At 37.9% G+C, this 23465-nt stretch overlaps 1 protein-coding gene across 1 annotated transcript in view; it reads right to left on the bottom strand.

The window, feature by feature from the left end:
- The window catches only part of LOC113995955 (contactin-associated protein-like 4), a 208956-nt gene that overhangs the window by 65739 nt on the left and 119752 nt on the right, over window positions 1–23465 (bottom strand). The window contains exons 4-6 of the mRNA XM_027736529.2: window positions 7402–7549; window positions 1570–1773; window positions 1223–1407 (exon numbers count right to left, since the gene is read on the bottom strand). Coding sequence (XP_027592330.2) covers window positions 1223–1407; window positions 1570–1773; window positions 7402–7549 — 537 coding nt within the window. The remainder of the gene's footprint in view (window positions 1–1222; window positions 1408–1569; window positions 1774–7401; window positions 7550–23465) is intronic.

Below are 23465 nucleotides of genomic sequence, written 5' to 3'. Positions count from 1 at the left end.
GCAGTAAATTATTTCAGCAAAGCGTTGCCATGAGGGTGACCTCAGTTATGTTTCTACTCTTGAGTACCACCAGAAACAGGATGCCAGTAAGTGAACTTTTGAGCTCACTCATTTTAAAGCTATTCCAGGTAACATTGTATGAAAGGGCAGTTTAACTATGTATGTTCTAATTTTGAAATTTTACTTATTTTTTAAAATCTTCTTACCAAAAAAGCCCCAAAATCAAATATATCATACATTAAGTTATTAAATTTAGAAACTCTTATAGTCAGAGAAGCAATTCTAAATGCAGTATTTTGTTCTTTTTTGAAAGTTTTAATACTTTCCTTTTACTTGTGTTGGTAACACATACCTCAAACTATAGCATGTAGAAGAGAGGAAAATTTAATTCACAATATGGATTGATTTAGTAAAATATATCGATTTGCCAAGCAGTTATTTTATTTTTTAATTGGTATGATCCTCCAAACTTTGATATTGTGATTTACATTAAGAAATTCTAAGCATATATTTTTGAAAGGAGATACTGCAGACATGGAACAGCATGAAATCTTCCTCTAAGCTGCTTAAAAAATGGAATGAGTACAATAAAGTCTGCAGGTTCCAGACACTCTGCTCTGTCTCTCATTCTCTCATCCAACAAACAGGATAAGAGCAAACATAAAGCAGCCAGTCATCATATTACAACTGTGAAATATTGGTGTTTTTAACAATAGGTGGGAAGATTTCACAGCAAATTACATCTACTCCTTTTCATGAATATGCCATTTGTTTAAGCAAGACTTTTTCACAGTATGTTTTTCAGATCTATCAGGGATTTAAGTCTTAATATAAACATTTCTAAGATGGTTTTATGCTGACTCATTGTAATTTTCATCAAGCTTTATATTAATAACATTATTAATAAAATAATAACCTTGAGTTGGGTCTCATTCATTATGTTTATAATGAATGAACTATTTATCACATTAGGAAATTACTGAAACAAAGATATTAAAATAATGAATTCTGAGATGAAAAAGATGGTCTTCTGAAAATATTGAGTTACTAGTCTAGTGGAGTATGAGTACTCTAAGAAATCTCTTTTTTTTTGATTCATTCCTTTAGATGACAGAAAATCCCTAAAGCCTACAAACCTCCTAAGCTCTATCTCCTTTGCCTGTTTCACTTCATCTGCATAACAAAGGTAATAAATGTAATAAAGAAAAGGTAATTTTCACACCTCATAATCAAGGTCCAAAGAACTGAATTCTCCTTTTGCATGAAAATGATGAGTGTGTTTATCCACTGTAAAGTTTACTTGATTGTTAAAGTGCTCAATGAGAACAGAATGCCAGTGTTGATCATCCAAAAGGCTGCCCAGGGTAATATTAATTTGGGCATCAGAAGGATGAGTTTTAGTATCACCTTGAAGAAGAAAAATAGAAACTATTAATTTCATTCAAAAATATAATTATTCAAATGTATACCACCAGTTTATCGTATTCTAAAATCTACTTAACAGTTTAAAAGTTGTAGTTAAATAACAACTAATAACTATGTTAGACTTTATGAAACTGTAGCTGTTACCTAAATTAATGAGCAGGAACAGTTTCCCTTTAGTTAATTCCAGGGTGATGTGGTCTCCATTTTTTCCTTCTCTGTGGAGAAGAATTCCATCACTTTGCATGGTCTTAAACTTCAGAGAAATCACATCTTTCAGTGCATTCGTGAGTTTTTGATTTAATGTGTAAATGAGACAACTTTTCCCATCAAAGCCAACCACCTCAGACCCTGGAAGCAAAGAAATGAAAGGTAATGTATAATGCTGTGCCTAAAAGAAAGACACCACTGACACCTCTAGAGCCACCTGTGCCCAGTAAATTGTAGGGAAGGGAAAGGGCCAAATGATTTTATCCCAATTATATAGAAGAGTATTTGTCAAAAATCAGTACACATGGAACGAGACTCACACAAAAGAACTGGTAACATCATAAAAAGCTCATAGAGTATTCACAGTTCATATGGAAAGAAGGAAAAGGTAATTACCCTTGAAAAATACACTTGTGAAATGGATGAAGTTGTAAAGGACTCTCAATAAAATACGAAGTTATTTTTCAACTGACTGGTTGACTTCTTGTAAGTCAAGGGAAACCCATTATCTATTTATATCACATATATTATATTTATGTAACTTCACTAAAAATATTTCTCCGTATTGTCAGCATGGAAATGAACTGAATTCAAATTAATTATAGTACTTAAAGTTAGTAGTTTATATTCAATTTTCAAAAACCTCCTGACAAGTGAATGCAGCTATGTTTTTAAATATGGTTTCTTTATTTTCCTTCATATCTTGATAATGAAGAATTCATTTACCAAATACACAATGAATAAATATGACATTCTACCTAAATATGAGTCCTAGATTGACTATTCTACTTAATTATGTTACTGAATGAATGTGGACAATAAAAACATTAATTAATGTTGAATTAAAATAATGAATGTCAAGTAGAATAGCTTCAATAAAGACTTCAATGAGACAACTTAATAATTGTTATTTATCAAACTATCTAACTTGATATATTCTTAGTAGGCACTGATAACAATAGAATTTTTTTTGATTGAGAACATATGGGCAAATAACATTTTCCTCTCATATTTGTCAACTACTCACAGCTTCTACTAGTTGCTGGACTTCAACATCCCTCTGCATGAGTTTTCTGTACTCTATTGTTGTAAATAAGGAAAATAAATCAGGCTGTTTTGCTTTATGAACACTCAGCTTTTGTTTTCACCACTTATAAATTGTCTTTCTCAAATTAATGTAACCTAAATCCTTAGTATACTGTGAAAATAACTTTGGAAACCATGAAATGCCTCTGAGAATCTGAAAATTCTGTAATCCCCCTCATATGCCATAGGACCAAGAGTCCTAGTGACACCGAGCAAAAATTTTAGTTGAAATACCTTTGTTTGGAAAACTACTTGGTTTTTTTTTTTTTTGTTTTGTTTTGTTTTGTTTTTTTTAATCTTCAAATCAATTGAAATTAATGCTAATGTTCTACAGGAAAAAAAAAACAAGCTTAAAACAATGCAAACTGTTTGGACATTATTCCAGTTATGAAGAGGATATGATGTCCTTTCTCTGACTGATGTAACTGTGCTATTTTAAGCATTTCAACCAGGAAGGGAATTCTCAAGAATCCTCAATACAATTAAGTGTTAGAGAACAGTGGAAGAGGGTTTGTGTATCACATTATCCACAGTGCTTGTTGTTAGGTGAGCACCACATCTAACAGTTCTTAATGTGCAGTCTGCGTTTAGTTTCCAGTTACCTTTCTTCTACAATCCATCTTTCTGCATTATGAAGAAAAACAACAAACCAACCAAACTAAAAACCCAAAATGTTTTGTTTGTTTGTTTGTTTGTTTGTTTGTTTTTAGACTACTGGTTTTCAGAGGATGAAATGAGAGTGTTGTAATGAAGAGAGACAAGAGTAAGCCAAAGACATTCCTAATATCCTCTTTTTAGTGTCAGGCCATAGCTTGTGTTTTATTAATTGTCACAATCTGACATTTCAGGAACAAGACACAGGGAACATCTGTAGAGATTCATCATTCTCTTTTGCACACAGCAAAGAGGAAGAACTATCAGGCAGAGATGGATTTTGGGGCGGGGTTCAGCACAGTGTTTGCAGTGTAGTCAAGACACAAGCAGATTTTATCAGTCCATGTGAAGTAGGGTAGAACACCTGGAGGTATAAAACATCATTCTTCCTTTTTTACATGAAAAAGACTGCAGAATGGGAGTAAAAAATAATGGAAGGACTTGTCTGGATGCATGCTTTACAAACACCTAAAAATTTTATCTAAACAGAGGAGTTGTGTATAAAAAAAAGGAAAAAAGGAAACAAAACTCACAATAATCTGCTTTATCCCGTAGACATCTACCATGAATATTACCAAGCCTCACTGAAACTGTAATTAAAGGGGAAACAAAATTTCTGAGGATACCAGGCTGGGTTATTCAGAGCAGGTAGTTGACTGGAAGGCAGCAGGGCAGCAAACTGTAAGCAGTGCCAACATTTGTCCTGTAACTATTACTTCCCTAAGATAGTAATAACTTCTTTAGGATGTAGCAGTCATGCATTTTTTCATGCATGGAAAAATGTGAGATCAACTTCCTATATTCTAGCAAGTTTAGTTTCAGTTGTGTAATTTGCAACAGAAAAGACTGAGGGAAGAAATTAGTGCTTTTGCACTTGAATACAGAACATATTTAACATACTTGGTGGAAATGAAAAGAGAGTTCTTTACTCTTACAATATAAGACCAAGTGAGAGCTCCCTAAAGGGAAGGATGAGAAAATGGGAAATGTGGAAGTGTGAATCAAAATTAAGGTAGGAATTATAGGCATTTCTGTTTTTCTTTATTTTCCTCCTTGAAAAGTAGCCATTCAGAAAGAGCCAGGCATAATTACTGTAACAATAACTACATGTCCTAATTGTGCCTGATAAATGGAGAAAAGGACTGGAGAGAAAGAATTAATGCTTTAACTTTTTAAATATATTTAAATTTAAATATATTTTAGAACTATAAGACTATAATCACCTGGTTTGTCTTCACCAGCAACCACTGAATTGAACTTCTAAAACCACGTGGTAATTTTAGATGTTCAAAATAAATATAGAGACGATAAGAGTCTGTAATTCATTTGGAATGAAAGCATTTATACATAGGAAAAATAGGCACTTCTAAAACATGCAATATCACTAAATCAGATAAAATCTTAACCAGCTTAAAAAAAAGTTTACATTATTTTTAACACCATCATGTTCTTTAGGTACAAATTACAGTGAATAATGAATGAAGTAAATATTCATTTTAAATTCATCCTGTCATGGTTTGAGATAGTCCCAACATCCAATTCCCTAGCTCCATTCCCCCTCCCACATCTCAACCTAATGTGAGAGAGGTTTTTCCAGACAAAACACACCAGACTCCAAATGGGGAAAAGGGAATATATTACAATGACTGTACAAATAAATACCATATCACATTATACACATGATCACAACTATCTCTACCATGACATATAGTATTTACAATGGATCAGATCTCCTCTCCCCTCCAAATAAAAGTCCAGGAGGGAAAGAAGGACAGATCCCTTCCAGTCTCTGAACAGCAGCATCTTCTGAGGCAGCAGGTTTCTTCTCATCTCATGCAGCAGCTGATAGCTGGCTTTCTGCCAGCATCCACGAGGGAGGTATTCAAGCTCCCCCGGCCCCATCGCCTCACAACCGAGGGGTCTTCCGTGGGCTTCGTAACCCCAGACAAGGTCGTTTCACCACGTCATATCACGAAGACACAGGGGGGCCTTCGTGACGGTCTGGTATCTCTTGCAGGGCCTCTGTGCCCTGTCTCTCAGGCTGCCACCGTGGCAGCAGTGCAAGGGGGGGGGGAAGCCAAGGTCAACTCCCCCTGCATTCCTCTCGGAGCTCTCTAGCTCCTTTCTACAGTGCATGTCGCACTTCAAGGCTCTTTCAAGTAAGAGTCCATCATCTTCCTCCTTCCAGGAGGTCTCAAAGGAGTTTTGGGGATCTGGTTTCAGTCTTACCCCCAAGAACTCTGTAGCTCTCAGCTGCTGGCTCTCCTTTCCTCGACTCTCCTTCCAGGAGTCTCCTCTGCAGTGCTGCATGTTGTTTCTGCTGCTTCTTCAGTTCAGGTCTTATCTCTGGCTCTCTGCCACCGTTTTCTCTGGTCAGCGTCGGCTGCTGCTCTGTGCCCATGGAGAAAAACATCTCCCGGCATAACTACAGGCACCTAGCCCAGCTTTATGCTGTTCCAGGTCCCTGCAGCCCCCAGCCAGGGGCTGGGAGGGGGCCAGAGGCCCCAAGGGGCTCAGAGCCCCTTCCTCGTGGCTCTACAACATGGCCACCTCTCCTACCAACAACCAAAACTACAACCCTTCTTTTCCGGTCTGGTTGTGATATGTTTACATTTCTGCAGGAGCGCCCATTGGGCAGAACTTCAAAACTTCCAGGGGTTTCCACCCCTTGGGGTCTACCACTTCTCTTAGTCTCTGGGGAGAACAAGGTTCAAACCACTACAATCCTAATCTTAGAAGATAACTACAGTTGATTTGTTTCCAGAAGCCACTTATAGGACGGATCCTGTACCAAAGAAATAAACCACTGAGATATATATAATCTTTCTCAAAGATATTTAATGACCACACAAAAATATTTTAACTTATTTTAACTGCTTATTCTGTGTGGTTTGTTTTTTTTTTTAGTTACATGAACATATTTTGTCCTGTGGTCTTGACCACATTTCTCAGTTACATTAAGTTGTTCCAGAAATCATAAGTCATGTCCCCAGTCCCTAGGCAGATGTCACGGAGGACTTTTGTTTGAGCACTTCTACTGGCATGAGGAATCTGTTTTCTGGGATGGGGAAGTTTACCTAAATTCTGCATTGAACTATTCTCCTGCATCCAGATTGAAATTTTCAATATCCTTAGTTCGTGGTCTTTTATTGGGTTTACAAAGTCAAGTTTAAGGTAGAAAGCCCAGAGATGTGTTTTGCTGATGCTCACTTTAAGTCAGATACTAATGAATAGAAATAGAAAACAGATATATGGAGAGCATTCAGAAGAGATCAACCATGAAAAGCATACCTTAATTATAGAAGTTGAAAAAAAAAAAAATCCTACAAATAACAATATATCAAAATATGCAAAAAAAAAACAATTAAAGAGGTTGCTTAAAATAAATTCTGTTTCCATCATGGAGAAAAGATCTGGAGAATAAAATGTAGCAAACGACTTACTAAAAAGACTTTTTTAAGAAGTCCAGGGATAAAAAATTGTAACAGGAAGACATCAGTAAGATTTACACTGTCCAGCAGATCAATAAAACCATAACAATTGTCTTCCAAAGGCTTATGTCAGTTATTAATAGCACAAAAATAATTCTAAAAGTACCCCTTAAATATATAACAACTTTGAAGTATCCTTCATTGTGTATTTGTGGGTCTGTCTAGCTGTACTTTTATTGGCTCACGACCAAGACCATATATATTTAAAACTGTAAACATTTTCCATATTTTGTCCTTCAGACAGAAATTACACCATGTTCAGATGGAGCTTTTAAGACTATTAAAAAAAAAAAAGAGTTTGCGTTAAATCAGTAATTGGATTATGTCCACACCATTCATTCCAACACAGAAAGAACTGGAAAATAAACATCATATATCTACAGCTAATGCAGAAATTACAAAGTTGCACATAAAGTTATCAAATTAGTTTTATTCCAGATTAAATTCGAGCTTAGAAATCTACTTTCAGACGTGATTTAGGCGGTGAAATACAATGATGGGGATTCATTTCCCTCAGCTGACTCAGAAATAAACTTACTGTACGTGCATCCATACACCTCGATGCGCATCCCAATCCTGCCATTGGGATTCCAGTCTAGCGGCACAAAACGAAGGAATCGGGCTTTAATGGAATGCTGGAGCTTATAGTACACGACACTGTCTGCATTAGTGTTCCCAGAAAAGGCCTGGAAGAAAATGAGAAAGGGATCAGCCACATCCACAGCGAACACAGCAACACGTGGAAGCATCGCTGAGATTTTCGTTTTATACCCGCGTCTGGCAAACAGTCGAGCACAGGGATGAAATGCAATTATCAGTGAATTCCATTGGAAAAACTGATGAATCAGTCTTGGCTATTCATCTGGATGAGGTTTTAACTCACCTGTGTGTTTAGCACTGACATCAGACTCAACAAAATATTACCTTTCAAAAACTGACCTACCTGTCAAAAATGTGTAGAATATCCTGACCGCTGGAGAGCAGCCAGGCAGGAAGGGAGCTGGGAGTGGGGATGGACAGGGAGCTGAACAGGAGCCAGAGTGTGCCCAGGGGGCCAAGAAGGCCAATGGATCCTGGCCTGGCTCAGGAACAGGGTGGCCAACAGGGCCAAGGAAGTGATTCTTGCCCTGGACTCAGCACTGGTGAGGCCACCCCTGGAGTGCTGTGTCCAGCTCTGGGCCCTCAGCTCAGGAAGGACATGGAGGGGCTGGAGCAGGGCCAGAGGAGAGCAACGAGGCTGGGGAAGGGACTGGAGCACAAGTGCTGTGAGGAGAGGCTGAGGGAGCTGGGGGGGCTCAGCCTGGAGAAGAGGAGGCTCAGGGGAGACCTCCTCACTCTCTGCAACTCCCTGACAGGAGGGGGGAGCCAGGGGGGGGTTGGTCTCTTTTCCCAGGCAACTCTCAGCAAGACAAGAGGGCTGGGTCTTCAGCTGTGCCAGGGGAGGTTTAGGTTGGATATTAGGAAGAATTTCTTTGCAGAGAGGGTGCTCAGCCATTGGAATGGGCTGCCCAGGGAAGTGGTGGATTCTCCATCCCTGGAGGTGTTTAAGGACAGACTGGATGTGGCATCAGTGCCATGGGCTGGGAACCACAGCGGGGTTGGATCAAGGGTTGGACTTGATGATCTCAGAGGTCCCTTCCAACCCAACTGATTCTGTGATTGTATGATTTCAGTGTATGGTTCCATGTAACATTTTTGCATAAGAAAACAGAGTGATCTCTATGAATTCCTTTTACTGAGAGGTTAGACTAGTTTTGCTGCAAGCCTGTGTTTCAGGTGCACAGTATGCTGTATTTTAAAAGGTCTTCTGGCAGACCATGGTAATGAAAGACTCTGGTTTCCAACTAAAGAATCCAGAGTGTTATAAAAGGAATTTTAATTTAGAGTCCTGTTAAAACAAGAAGATTTTGTATTTCAATTTTTTTCCCAGGTGAAGGATTAAAAAGTAAACTTTTTTTTTTAACCACATTTAACCGATAAAATACTTCCACTTTTTGTTACATAAAGAAAACAAAGAACAGAAAGAAAGGTAAAGAAGAAAGTAAAAAAAATCTAAAGAACTGTAATCATGAACTTTAACATCCTAAAGACTGGAGAATATATTCTGATTTTGCTGTGCTGTGTAGTGTTAGTTTATCGTAGCCTGTTTATGGTATGTGAAGCAGAAAGAATTTGATCAGATATTTCGGATCTAAATACCTGACAGACAGAAATAGCTCTCTAAAATATTTATATGAGCGGTATTAAAAAAATTACACATTTCTGGATGCATAGACAGTGCTGTTGCCATAGCTAAAAGCCACAGATATTACTACTGCAGAAGTATATAGAAACCAACATTTTTAGCTATGCAGCTTCTCTTTCTATAAGTTTTTGAAGCAGAGGTGAGCTTTGTTGCATTAATTATTTACCTCCCTATATGCAAATCTTTGCACTTTCCCTCCCCTGTACTAGTACCATTTCAATAAATTCTAATCTCTGAATTTGCTCTTACTGTGAGCAAATGAAGTGTTCAATTAAAATTTTTTGCCAAATCAGTTTTGGAGAGTAACCACCTCATAGAAATTAATTTAAGTTTTGAATACAGAATGTATATTGCCTGATTTTTTTACTGTAGGGTATACTTAAACCATGTGTTTTTAATTTAAAATTAGGTTTGGGGCTTCAGTAATAACCTAAAAGTACTTCAAACTGCTCCTTTAACCTTTCAGAATGACCAGTTTAGAAATCAATATTTTAGCTGTCATTTTCCAGAGCTTTTATCTGTTAAAAGCACATTTTAGAGTGTATCAATTGTGTTGAGTATTAAATGGGTCTTTTTTGCTTGATTTTAAACACTCTAAAGGTTAAAATATATAGTTTGGGGCTTTTTCAGTTTTAATCCTTTTCAAAAGAAAGAGGACAAAATCAGACAGCTTTTCCTGCAGACTATAGTACTGAAGGCGTACCCAAAACCTATGAAAGTAGCTTGTAGGCTTTTTAGAGGAGAATTAGATTCAATGTGACAGACAGTCCTATCTTTACAGCAGAACCCAATTACTGTTTCATGGTCCAGCCCAATGATCTTTTAAACACAGAATTATAACCACATAACGAGCTGCTTTCCTCCCACCCCTGCCTTCTTCAGACTGTTCAGATCACTTCATTTGTGTGCCAAATCATGTAAAGGGAACATGTCATTATTTTAGACTATGCAGATTACCCAGGCATCTCCTTGTTAAAATGATGTAATGTTAAAATGACTGTTACACGTAATAAACACTGTTTGCAAAAGTATTAATAGGATTGTAAAGTAACCCCTCCAATATAACTGCTTGTTGAGTCTTAGTTGATACTCTTACAGGTACTGCTTTCCAATAGCATGATGACATACCATCTTTCTCAAAGAATGCAGTTTTTAAAACATATATTGCAGTTTACACAATAGCAGGATGCTTAGCAGCATAGATATATCTAAGAGGATAACTGTCCACAGCCTATTTTATTCCATGGGCTGTACTGAAGCCTGAACTGAGAGCCTACTCTCAAACTTGTTTTAATCCTCCTACTCAATTACTAACCCAGTAATTTCTTTGCCTCAAGCTACTTTAACCTTGCTTTGAATACAAAATTACTCAGTTCATTATGGTGTCAGAAATCATGAATGTGCTTTGGACTGCATTGGTAAAACTAAGTCCTGCCTGTAGAAGGGCATTAACAAGCTCAGAATGACTGTGAAGTTAAGCACACATCAAGATAACGTGTAAAAAAGTTCTTTGTTTCCTTGTCCAACCTCTATCTAGAAAGTAAATGTGGTTTTAGACCAGGGATAATACAGGCACCTTGTCCAAAACTTCCTCAGCCAGTCAAAAAAGCCCCCAGAAATGAAGCTGTGTATGACCTGTACTTTAGATAATCTAGAGGACATGATGCTTATTTACAAATGCAACTTTTACTGTATGATATAGTACATACACACTGTAAAACATACTACAAGGCTAAATAATGCCTTGCAATTGTGCAATGTAAAACCATGCACAATGGTTTTACATATGTAGTGTACTTACTATAATAAGTGTAGTATTTATTACAAATATTACTTAATGATACATATATAAATAAAAATAAATATGCAACTTCTCATTCAATGTTTAATGACAAGAACTGGAAGGGGACCCAACCTGAATAATTTTGTCAGAAGAGAAGTTTAACAGTGAGGTACTAGTATACCCCAAGAAGGGTCTGACATCATAATGTGGTTTATGAATTCCAGTACCAACATCAGAAAAAACAGCTGAAAAAAATCCATGGGAACCAGCAGCTCTTTGTATAAAATTCTTGTTGCATGATGATGGTTATGCTTTAGAAACACCTGTATGAGTCCTCCTTATGACATACACCAACATTGCTATTGACATTCAGGAGTCATCAAGAGGGAAACAGACCCCCCAGTGGACTGCTGGTAATTTGATTACCTTAGAGCATCATTGAAACTACCATAATAATGCTGAAGGATTAACTCATCTTGAGCTCTTCTGAGAATTAAGAGAGTTCAAACTAAATTATTTTCCCCCATTACCTCCAAGTGATATCCAAGTTCATAGAGTAGTTTAATTATTTACACCTCAGCAACAAAAGGAGTGCCTATTCCAGATAACTTAGGGCACAGTACAATGAGCATCAATTAACATGTCTTCTGAACAAGATTCCAAACTTTCAGACTCTTCCTTCTTATCCTATTACCACTGTGGTGAGTTATGATTAATCTTTTGAAACTGCTCCCGAAAGTCAACAGGTTAAAGTGAAAAAATGAGTGTGAGAGTCCTTCACTCTGTTCAGAAAACACTGTATCAGACAACTGCCTTCTTTCCTAGATGTCCAGATTAGAATTATGGCCAGGACAAAATGATCACAGAGATTAAATGAACAGATTGTTACGGCTTCATTGTCATAAACAAAAAATTATGCAATAGCTGATAGATCTGTTTCCTGTACTAACAGTGGCATCCCAGTGAGAAGCCCAGTACCATAAGTTATTCATCACAGTTTTCACTATATCTTGTCTCTGAATTGTTCAAAGATACACTTGAACCACACTGGAATTGTTTTCAATTGATCCAAATACAGAGCAGTTGCACATATTCATAATTTTGACTGATCACAACGTCTTTTGTAAAAAAGAACAGTACATATTTAGTTTTTAGCAGTAAGACAGGTGGCCCTCAGAACAACTGGCCTCTAGAGCAGATAGACAGAGACAGAGAGCTGAATAGCCCTCCTGTATTCCAGGAGGATGTAGTTAGCAACTTACTGAGCCAGCTGGATCCTAACAAGTCTATGGGACCAGACGGGATCCATCCCAGGGTGATGAGGGAGCTGGCAGAAGAGCTTGCCAAACCGCTCTCCATCATCTTCCAACAGTCCTGGCTCTCTGGGAAGGTCCCAGATGATTGGAGGTTGGCGAATGTCACCCCAATCCACAAAAAAGGCTGCAAGCAGGACCCTGGCAACTACAGGCCTGTCAGCCTGACCTCGGTGCCTGGCAGGGTTATGGAGCAGATCATCCTGAGTGCAATCACACAGCACCTTCAGGATGGACAAGGGATCAGACCCAGCCAGCACGGGTTTAGGAGGGGCAGGTCCTGTCTGACCAACCTGATCTCTTTTTACGATCAGGTGACCCACCTGGTGGATGAGGGGAAGGCTGTGGATGTGGTCTATCTAGACTTCAGCAAGGCCTTTGACACTGTCTCCCATAATATACTCCTGGAAAAGCTGGTAGCCCATGGCTTGGACAAGTGTACCCTCTCCTGGATTAGGAGCTGGCTGGAGGGTCGGGCCCAGAGAGTGCTGGTGAATGGAGCTGCATCCAGCTGGCAGCCGGTCACCAGTGGTGTTCCCCAGGGGTCTGTGTTGGGTCCAGTCCTGTTTAATATCTTTATTGATGATTTAGATGAGGGGATTGAGTCCATCATCAGCAAATTTGCTGATGACACCAAACTGGGAGGGAGTGTCGACCTGCTGGAAGGCAGGAGGGCTCTGCAGAGGGATCTGGATAGACTTGAGAGATGGGCTGATTCCAATGGGATGAAGTTCAATAAAGCCAAGTGCCGGGTCCTGCACTTTGGCCACAACAACCCCCTGCAGCGCTACAGGCTGGGCACAGAGTGGCTGGAAAGCAGCCAGGCAGAAAGGGACCTGGGGGTACTAATTGACAGGAAGCTCAACATGAGCCAACAGTGTGCCCAGGTGGCCAAGAAGGCCAATGGGATCTTGTCCTGTATCAAAAATAGCGTGGCCAGCAGGAGCAGGGAAGTGATCCTTCCCCTGTACTCTGCGTTGGTGAGGCCACACCTTGAGTATTGTGTTCAGTTCTGGGCCCCTCAGTTCAGAAAGGATATTGAGGTGCTGGAGCGGGTCCAGAGAAGAGCAACAAGGCTGGTGAAGGGACTGGAGCATAAGTCCTATGGGGAGAGGCTGAGGGAGCTGGGGTTGTTTAGCCTGGAGAAGAGGAGGCTCAGAGGTGACCTCATCACCGTCTATAACTACCTGAAGGGAAGTTCTAGCCAGGTGGGGGTTGGTCTCTTCTCTCAGGCACTCAGCAATAGGACAAGGGGGCACGGGCTTAAGCTCCGCCAGGGGAGATTTAAGTTGGATATCAGGAGAAAATTCTTTACAGAGAGAGTGATCAGGCATTGGAATGGGCTGCCCAGAGAGGTGGTGGATTCACCATCCCTGGAGATTTTTAAACGCAGATTGGACGTGGCACTGAGTGCCATGATCTAGTAAATGGACTGGATTTGGACCAAGGGTTGGACTCGATGGTCTCGGAGGTCTTTTCCAACCCAATCGATTCTATGATTCTATGATTCTATGATTCTATGATTCTATGATTCTATGATTCTATGATATTTATGGCAACATGACTAATATAGACCAGATAGATAGATAAAAAACTTGGCAGAAAACAGTCATAAATTCTCGTTGCAGTCAATGACCACCACTTGTAACATCTAAATCCCCACTACTGTACTTAAATCATTCCATCAATGTCACTCAGAAATGGGATAGTGGGGTAAATTGTACCAATTTTCTTTCAGTTTATTTCTTTCTGGTATTTATTCACATTTGGTGACTTATTCATTGGAATATTATGCCATGATTCTTTCTCTTTTTTGCTTTTCACTGTGTGAGTGGAAAATTAGCATAGCTTTACATGAGAGAGCATCTCCAGAATTAGGAGATGAAGAGAGGATGAGAATGCACTTACCAGTTAATTTATCAAAGGTGACAGCTGACATTTGTGAAGGGACTCTAGAAATTCTTTCTGCCTTTCAGGTTTTTTTTTTGTTTATTTGTTTTGGGGGTTTTTTTTGTTTGTTTGGTTGTTTTTTTTTGTTTAATTTTTGTTTTGGTGGTTTGAGGTTTTTTTGTTTCATTTCTTTTTTTTTTCTTTTTCAAAAACAAAACTTGAAACCATTTGCTTTCACATTATTATGGGTGAAGATTTCAATATCTAAAATTAAGCTAACAGAGAAAGGTTGTGGGGTTTGTTTCTTGTTACAGTAGTTGCAGTTGGACATAGCATTGCAGGGGTGTGTAAAAGGGTATGAACAGCTATTTCTAGCCTGCAGAGGTTTACCAACACTTAGTCATGCTCCTTTGGAAATGTGGTTAACAAAACATGTTTTCTTTTTTTCTTTCTTTTTTTTTTTTTCCCTATGTTCAGCATGAAATGAAAAATATTTAATTTTCTAGATGCCATGGTATAGGGACTAATGTATGCAATAAAAGTACCTTAATGCAAGCCACCAGCCACACCAGTTATTTTGAATTGTTCCACCTACCTTATTTTCTTTCATTCATTCACATGGAGTAAAAAATTTTATGTGAAGTAACTTGTGGCCATCGGAGGGAGCCCTTGTATTGACACAACTGGGCACAACACTGAGGTCTCCTACTTCTCCCTTAAAAAATTATCATAACAATCCTTCTTTATAAATTCCCAATATGTAATTATGAATCTGCTATGCTTTATTTGTTAATACCTACACACATGTACCTCAGAGATACTCCTGAAAATTGAAAACGTGACTGTGTTTCATAATGGTATTTCTGGAATTCTAAAGAACCTTTATCTTCAACAATTTTCAAAGATTAGCTAACTCATTATCTGAAATGAATATACATATACTTTTTAAAATACGGAACTGTAGTCAATGAATTTGGATTCTGATATTCTAAAGGTAACTGTAATGACCTCTGCAGGTAAGAACCAAAGTATTTTTGGAAGTGATATGATTATTTATTTTCACTGTTTTTTTTTTCTTTTTATAAATCCATTTGAAACAATCTGTAAAATATGACTACACTGAATTTTAAATCTGGCTTAATGGGCCTTTCCACTTTCAAATCAATTTGAAGTTTAACAACTACTGTTCTGGAAAAAGGAATGTTTTTACTAACGGCATTTATTCTTGAGAGTGAAATCAAATTTACTTAGAAATAATAAGCTGCATAAGTGCTATGGAATGTTTTCAAAGAGCAGTAACATATTTAACCTGTTTATTCCATGTATTTACTTGTTAAAATTTGTAAAATTGGGGGCAGCAGTATATTTCTTATTATGCAAAATTTAAGTAGGAATCAGGATTCACTGTTGTGCTTCCACAACACATGACATAATCCAGAGACTACCACAAAGATAATTCAGCTGATTTATAGCTTAAATACCTGTAATACAACAGCAGTGCATGAAATCCACTGAAATGTCAAAACAGTACATGGGAATCCTGTTTGCTCAAAGTAGAATGAAAAAAGCTGTTTTAACATTCTAGTATAAATTTCCCTTTCCTACAATTTGACACCTTGCTCTGAAATGAAACCAAATGACAAAAAGAAAGGAAGGAAACCTCATTCACTATGCAACACAGAAATGGCAGAGTAAATGCTTTGTAGCTCTTATGTCCTGAGGGTCATAAACAATAAGAGTTCAATAAAACGGCTTCCTACTAAATTATTTCGGTGGTTTTTCATATGTGAAGTCTCATGATTTCTATCTTTCAAGACATTTCTGTCTGTGAATTCTTTTCTAACTCACCACTGTGGACTTAGAGTGGTGTACAACACACCCAGTGAACACAACAAAAATCAGTTCCTTAGGTAGCTACAACTACCATATTAAACATTCACCCATCCCAGCAAAAACCTCACTGGAAACATTTCACTTTTCTTTTTATATAATGCTTTCCAGTCTGATTATTAGAAGACCTTTTAAAAGCGATCAGCTTCCACGTTTTTAGCTTTACTCTGATGAAAGGCACCATGCAATGAAAACCCAGAGAAACTCACTGACGAAACTAAACTTTTCAAATATGCTTTCAAATACATTTAAAAACTGTCAACTACCAGGTGAAAGCACTTCAATCTGCTGTTCCCAAGCAAAGTGGCTGAGAGTTTAATAAAAAACATCAGAAAGACTAGTTAAAATTTCAACATAATTTTGATTATGAACCCTCTCATATAAGTAGACCACTTGCATGTTCCTGTTGCAGTAACTCTCTCACCTCCACTACCAAATGGCTTTTCCTTCCTCCATCCTAGGCTATTAAAACAGATATTGTATCAAGATCACTACAGGCTGCTGTGGAATGTGGAAAGTTTTAATGACACCACAGCAGACTCTTGGGCTGAGCTAATAAGAGCTCTCAGTTTTAGTCTAAATCTAATAGTAAAGCAAACAGAACTAGGATGATGCTCAGTGCTATTGTAAATGCCAACCACATTCCATCTGGAAGAATGAATGCAGAAAAAAATGGTGTAACCACTTATAAATATTATGATGAAAACTAGATTGGTCCCTTTTATTTTGGCCTATGCTTCAGAAACAGAGGCCATTAAAATAATAACTAGTCTGATAGAAAAGCTAGGTAGAACAACGAGGCTCTAGGAACTTTCTGTATATTAATACTAATTCTGCACAAAGTCTTAGCAAAAATATTGGGCAAAGGTATGCCAAGATTGCATTCAGTAGCTATCAGGGACTAGGAAAAATGCATCACAGTATTTCCTGTTATTCATCACGGCCGGGTTTCGTGAATGAAGATTTGGGAAGGGCTCTGCCCACGTTTGTTACAAACACACTGGTGGCTAAAAAGGCCAACACGAGACAGACACATCCGGTTGCAAAAGGCACAGCAGAAAGACTCCTTAGGTGGGAAATTCTGCAAGACACGATTCTTTCTGCGTTGTCTTTTCTCCTCAAGGGTGATCCTGCTGCCTTCTCAAAGGCATCAGCAGCGTTAGAGATGGGGTGTCTCCAGACCTCCCAATTGGAGGCCAGAGTAGACCAGTTCTGATGATCAATATGGCCAAGGCTGAGATGTTGTTTCAGGCAGTCCTTGTATCTCCTCTTTGGGGCTCCTCTCTTGCAGTAGCTGGTGGCAAGTTCACCATAAAGCATGACCTCGATGATCAGGACGGGATCTACATCCGATACCATACTGATGGAAGCCTTTTCAACCCAAGGCGACTGAAGGCCCACACCAAGACCTTAAACCATCCTGTCCAGGAGCTGCTTTATGCTGATGACGCCGCCCTTGTTGCCCACACAGAAGCAGCTCTGCAGCGTTTAACATCCTGCTTTGCAGACGCTGCTGAGCTCTTTGGGCTGGAAGTCAGCTTAAAGAAGACAGAAGTTCTCCATCAACCTGCACCTCAGCAAGTCCCCCATCATCCCCACATCACCATTGGCAATCAGAGCTCAAATCAGTCCAGCAGTTTAATTCCCTAGGCAGCCTCATCTCCTCGGATGGTGAGATTGACGGGGAGACAGACAACAGGTTAGCAAAGGCATACAGTGCCTTCAGAAAGCTTCATAAAAGAGTTTGGTGAAATAAACACCTGAAGAAAAGTACCAAGATCAGTGTTTACAGAGCCACAGTGCTGTCTGCTCTCTCATATGGATCTGAATCATGGGTCATCCACCGCCACCACCTGCGACTCCTGGAACGCTTCCATCAACGCTGCCTGCGAACAATCCTGAACATCCCCTGGTCAGATGATGTGACCAATCCATCTGTTCTAGAACAGGCAGCAGTCACAAGCATTGAGGCCATGTTGCTGAGAACACAGCTGTGCTGGGCAGGGCACGTCTCCAGGATGAAGGACCAACCACCCCCTCCCTAAGATCTTGCTTTATGCTGAACTTGCCATTTCCTGTTATTATTTGGAGTACAAAAGTAGAGGTTGGGTTTTTTTAGAAATGTCAGCATTCATGGTGGAGGCTACTGCTCTAGTAGGCATCTGATGCCTCAGAAACACAAAGTCTGCACTGTAAACAGATCACTTAGGAATATTTGAGCTCCGGGGATGTTCCTAAAAGCCACACTAAGCTTTTAACTAGTGAATGGAATAATACCAAGTCCTGAGGTATTTACCACACAGAGGATTTGTTTCTGACACAGATTCCAGAATCAGACTAATTAATGGATTTGGATAAGCTAAGCAGCAAAATAGTGGTAGTTCGTTCTTCCCAGTGTTTCTATACATTTAAACACAAATAGATGACTGGCAAATACAACTGACAAGCAAACCTGGCATGCAATGAAAGCAACCACATTGCTTTCTGTATAAAAGCTAAAAGAAATTAGTCTTTTTGACCACTTATCCCATCTCCACCACAGAATATTTTGCTTCATCATCTCCATTTGCCAAAGAAAAAAAAAACAAACTAGAAATATTAATTGTATCAGGGCCTGATAATGTTTTCACTTGAGTTGTTCCAGCTGTTGTATCCCAGGTTTAAAACCTTAATTTTAAGTTACACTGGCACTGATTTACCTCAGATAGGCATTTAATTACTTACTTCATGATCCCTAGTGTTACTGCAAATATCACTCAAATCTAGCTGCATGCTAATGGTCTTATATCATGTGAGAAATGCATCACTGAGAAGCAAAAATACACAAGTATACGAGTACCTTATTGATGCAACAGGATGAACACAGCACTGAATTTGAAATGTCAAGAGTTTTTCAAGGGTTTTCACTCTAATAATCAGGAATCAGACCTCAGATGGGATAAATGGGAACAAATTCCATTTAGAGCACACGACATGAGTAACCACAACTCTGCTTCTTCAGAACAGGTGACTGAATATATGGGAATAATGATGGCAATTTGTGATGCTGGTGTCCATGGAATCATAACAAGCATTTAATTGTGTGTCTATGTGTACATCTGTCAGTGTGGGTTAAATATAAAATACAGATCAGATTTTTTCCAGCCAAAACTGGGGATGGATAGCACCTCATGGCTTTCTGGAGGTTAGGAAATGAAAATAACTAAATAGTAAGGTACCTAAGTTTTTCTTATATGTAGACATTCCTTGTGGAACTTAGAGCTCAAACGTAAAGCTAAACAATTTTAGATTATTTTTACACGTATAGAAAGTTGCAGTAGTCAGTAGGAAAATGTGATAGTTTAATTTTTACTGCTTTAGTTTTTTTATAATATTTCAACCCAAAGGATCTTTCTTCCGACCTTGAAATTGCCTTTGGTGCACAGTGGTGATGCAGAATGGATAATTTTAATTTGCCAGTCGTTCCTACCTACTTGGTGAACCTGGAAAAAAATAAAATGCAAAATAGAAGAGAATGGAGAATTAGCCTCATACACTTCGAGAAAATAATGCACCTGAACAGATAAATTGGTTCTGAAATGCTTTTGAAACACATTCAAACTGAGATCTAATTATGTGAGACCTTGAAGTAATTCAGATGCAAATCTAAATTTGAACTCTAGTAGCAGGCTCCTCTTTAATATTTTTTTTTTTATTTAGTCTCCTGTAGGGGTTTTTTGGAAGAAAAAAGGAAAATAACCAAACAAAACCCCCAAAAAATTGAATTATCATGTGTTTCATGTGAAAAACACCAAAATCTATCTCAGTTATTTGCCAGGATGCATATGTATTTGTAAAATGATTTGTAATGCACTTTATAAACACAGGTTGCATTAGACAAAAGTAATTCTCCTGAGGACAGTTTTCTCCTTCATTTGCAGCTGAGACTAAGCACATACAGTTTAATTCATAATTCACTGTTAAGGACAGTAAGGACTTAAGCTGCTACAGTATTTTATATCTAAAATGCAAAAAGAAATAAGAACAACATTGCTGCCATCTGACCATAGGGGTGCTCCACTGAAGCCAATTTTAAAAACCACTTTGTCATTACATTGGAAAACAGCTTATTGCTTCCCTTTGATAAGTGCACTTCAGTATGTTTGTGCTACAGTAGAAACTCCATTCTTTTTCCTAAGGAGGGCCCAAATCTGGAAACAAATAAATCAAGACAAAGATCAAGCAGGAAAGTGCCTGACCACAATTTAGCAACACAAAGAGGAGTGATTTCCTTGGAGTGCCAAGAGAGCAAAGGTTAAAAACAAATTTCTAGATAGCAGTACAATATAATTGACTAACAATTACAGATTAATTCACCAGTGTGTTCTACAAATACTCTGGGGTGGAAGAACACTTCATCAGTTTATACAGTCCCTCCATCTGATAACGAGTGATCCACTCAGAGAAGTTGGAAGTGACCACAGAAGTCAACTCAGTGATTCTCAAAGCCATTCTCAAGTTTTCAGTTCATGATATCTATTTTATCATAAAAACTGTGAAGGTCCTACTCCATAACAGCTACATTAGTACCTTTATATTTTTTTTAATTTTATTTTTTTAACCTATGATGGTCAATTAAGCAGCACTGATTTAATTCTGTAATACAGTCTGTTCCTTATAGCAGTCACCTTCTCTTTGAAATGAGGAATTTTTTGCTCCCAAAACCCTTTGTCATCATTGAATAAATCAAGGCTTAGGCTAATTATAAAAGGAAACTGCTTCTGCTTGGCAAATTAACAAATTGGCAATCAGAATTGATGTCAAAATAAGCACAGGAAAAGAACACGACAACTTAATATGGTATCAATTGTAGATATTTTTAGATCTGTCAGAATATGGAAATCATTCTGCAACTGTCAAATCCCATTTTTAATTACCTTTATATAACACACAGTGACAAAAATATTTCTAATACTTTCAAAATGAAAATGTCATTCATATTATATTTAAAATATTAATAAATGTCATACTTTGTTATTTCCTTTTTTCAAACCATAAGGTAAGAAGCTTTGTATATATTTATTAAAAGTATCACAGGGTTGGTAAGTGTATTTAAAATATATTCTGCATTTGGAAAAAATTCACACTCTAAGAGAACACACAACAAGAAGCACACAACACAATTACAGATGGATAGTACTTCATCACAAACATTAACTTATTAGGTACTACATAATCTCTTCATGTAATTCTTAAGATAAGTAACCATTATTTTAATACTGGTAAGCTACTTATGACAGCTTAAAATATGGGTTTTCTTAACATGAGTACTTCTATTTTTATTATTTGTTCTAAAATATTAACTGAAACTCGGAACTGAAAAATAAAACTGTATATATATTCACTCAGTTTCTTATTACATCCATGTGAAGTTTTATCTATCTGTGTGAAGTCTATCTATGTGAAGTTTTAAGTCTGTGTGAAGTCTATCCTAAGGGGAATCTTACCAGCACAAGAGTCACTAGGAATGCACAGTTTTTTGCTCTTTACAGATAAAGACTAAGAAAGTTGCTGTTGGAACATGAACCATATGTGAGTTTATGTTTATGTTGTTGGTAGGATTGGATATTTTGACAGTGACAAATAATAAAAAAGAAGACATATTTCAGACTGAATTTACAAATCTGCCCCTGTAATAAAAGACACAAATCTTGTGGAAGTAATTAAACATGTAAACAAGTAATTAAACACTTACTTATATGCTTTCCCTCCTGTAACCTTGTTACAGAGTGCCCCAAAATAATTACTCATCCATCATATTAGAAGAATAAATCAAATGTTTCTATCTGACATTTGCTCCATAAGGTCTGAGGTGGCTCTAAAAGCTTTTAGCTGCTAAAGATCTAGGCAAGAAATTCTGCATCAGAAGTCTGTCCCCATCTGCACCTGCCTGTGCATGTGTCTGTGTGCACCACAACAGTGACCTAAGAGTACAATTAAAATCGGAAGTAATGTAACTTATTATCAAAATAATTCTAAAAAATGAAGGTATGTAGTTGTTAGTCATTGGAAATAAGAGAAAATATCCATTGCCCTGTAAATGACCTTGTAACTGACTCCAACCTAACTCCCCTTAACCTCTCAGTCCAAAGTGCTGAATGCTTGGCTCTGTGTTTGGGGATGAAACCCCCAGTTAGACCTACTGTGTCGAATGTTCAGAACATCCTTAAGCACTAACTGAAAAAAGAAAAATCCATATAATCTCACTGGACTGCGTTATAATCTTTCATTAATTTTGTAGCAAGTTTCCTTGCACAACAGAGGTAAGCTCCTGTTGAATTATGGGTCTACAATAGGTTTCTTTAGAAACAAAAAAATAAAGAACATCTGTTTTAGCAAGGTTTCATCTAGGGGCAGACCCTTATATCCACAAGCAAAGAGATGTTGCTACTTGAATTTGCAGACACGGAAGACTTCTATAACTTCCTTTTTTAACATGCTCTTCCTTTGACCAGGACGTCCTATAAAGTCTTCTGGCAGTTTATATTCTTGTTGCTTTCTGGCCTTACTGGGTTGAGGATCAATGTTCAGAAATTGTAGGTCATTAAATTCTGCTCCAGCACTCTTCCACGGTTTTACAGCATAATTTTTATCATACTCTCAAAGCAGTAAATTATCTCATCCAGCTTGTTCTGAGGGCTCTGACAGAAGTCATTGACCACAACAGAGAGAACCACCAGTTTCTATTTCGTTCCAGTCATAACCTTTCTAATCACTCAGCCAGCATTATAAATCTAAAGATTACCTTGGAGCTAGAGATTTCTGTGGTTTTCTCCAACTGTGGCCCAAAAAAAATCCAGACATCCATACCACCAAAAATCTGTTAGATCTGATGCATTCCTTCAGAAAGTCCTAAAATAGGACCGAATTAGCGACACTCTTTCCATGCTAAAATTAACCTCCCAAGGATTAGCAAAATCAAGCCTGCAAATTAATGATGGGCTCCATCAGTGAAAGAGAGCAGGGCAAGTGGAACATTTCCTTCATTTGCTCTGGAGTGTGAAAAAAAGGGAAGACACCAGCAAAAAATGACTTGTTAAATCCAGAGCACTCACTATTGTAATACATGTCTAAGAAAACACTTGCTCAGCTTTAGCATTGCTTCACAATTCCACTTATTTCACCTAAACTGACTGCATTTTTAACAAAACAAAGATCTGACCTCACAGCATTTTGAAATAATCCTTCTGAGGACAGTATTTTCAGTTAAAATGTTAAAGTTTAACTTTTTCATTAGAGAAATTAGAAGGAAGAAGTAGAAAGGGAAACACCCTAGATGAAAGAACAAAACATGTGGAAAATGTGCCATAACAAACCAATAATGCAAGTTAGAATAATTGTAGTGTGCTACACTTCCTTCAGGCTGAGGAATACATGCATGATGAATCAACCATTCAAGCCCTCCTTCAATAAAATCTGTTTGTCACAAAATTAGCTATGGA

This window comes from Pipra filicauda, unplaced genomic scaffold, assembly GCF_003945595.2.
Source record: "Pipra filicauda isolate LSUMZ 115617 unplaced genomic scaffold, ASM394559v2 scaffold107_size2268652_pilon, whole genome shotgun sequence".
In the NCBI taxonomy this organism is placed as follows: Eukaryota; Metazoa; Chordata; class Aves; order Passeriformes; family Pipridae; genus Pipra; species Pipra filicauda.
Note: the sequence above shows the minus strand (reverse complement) of the source record. Positions and strands in the feature narration are given on the sequence as shown.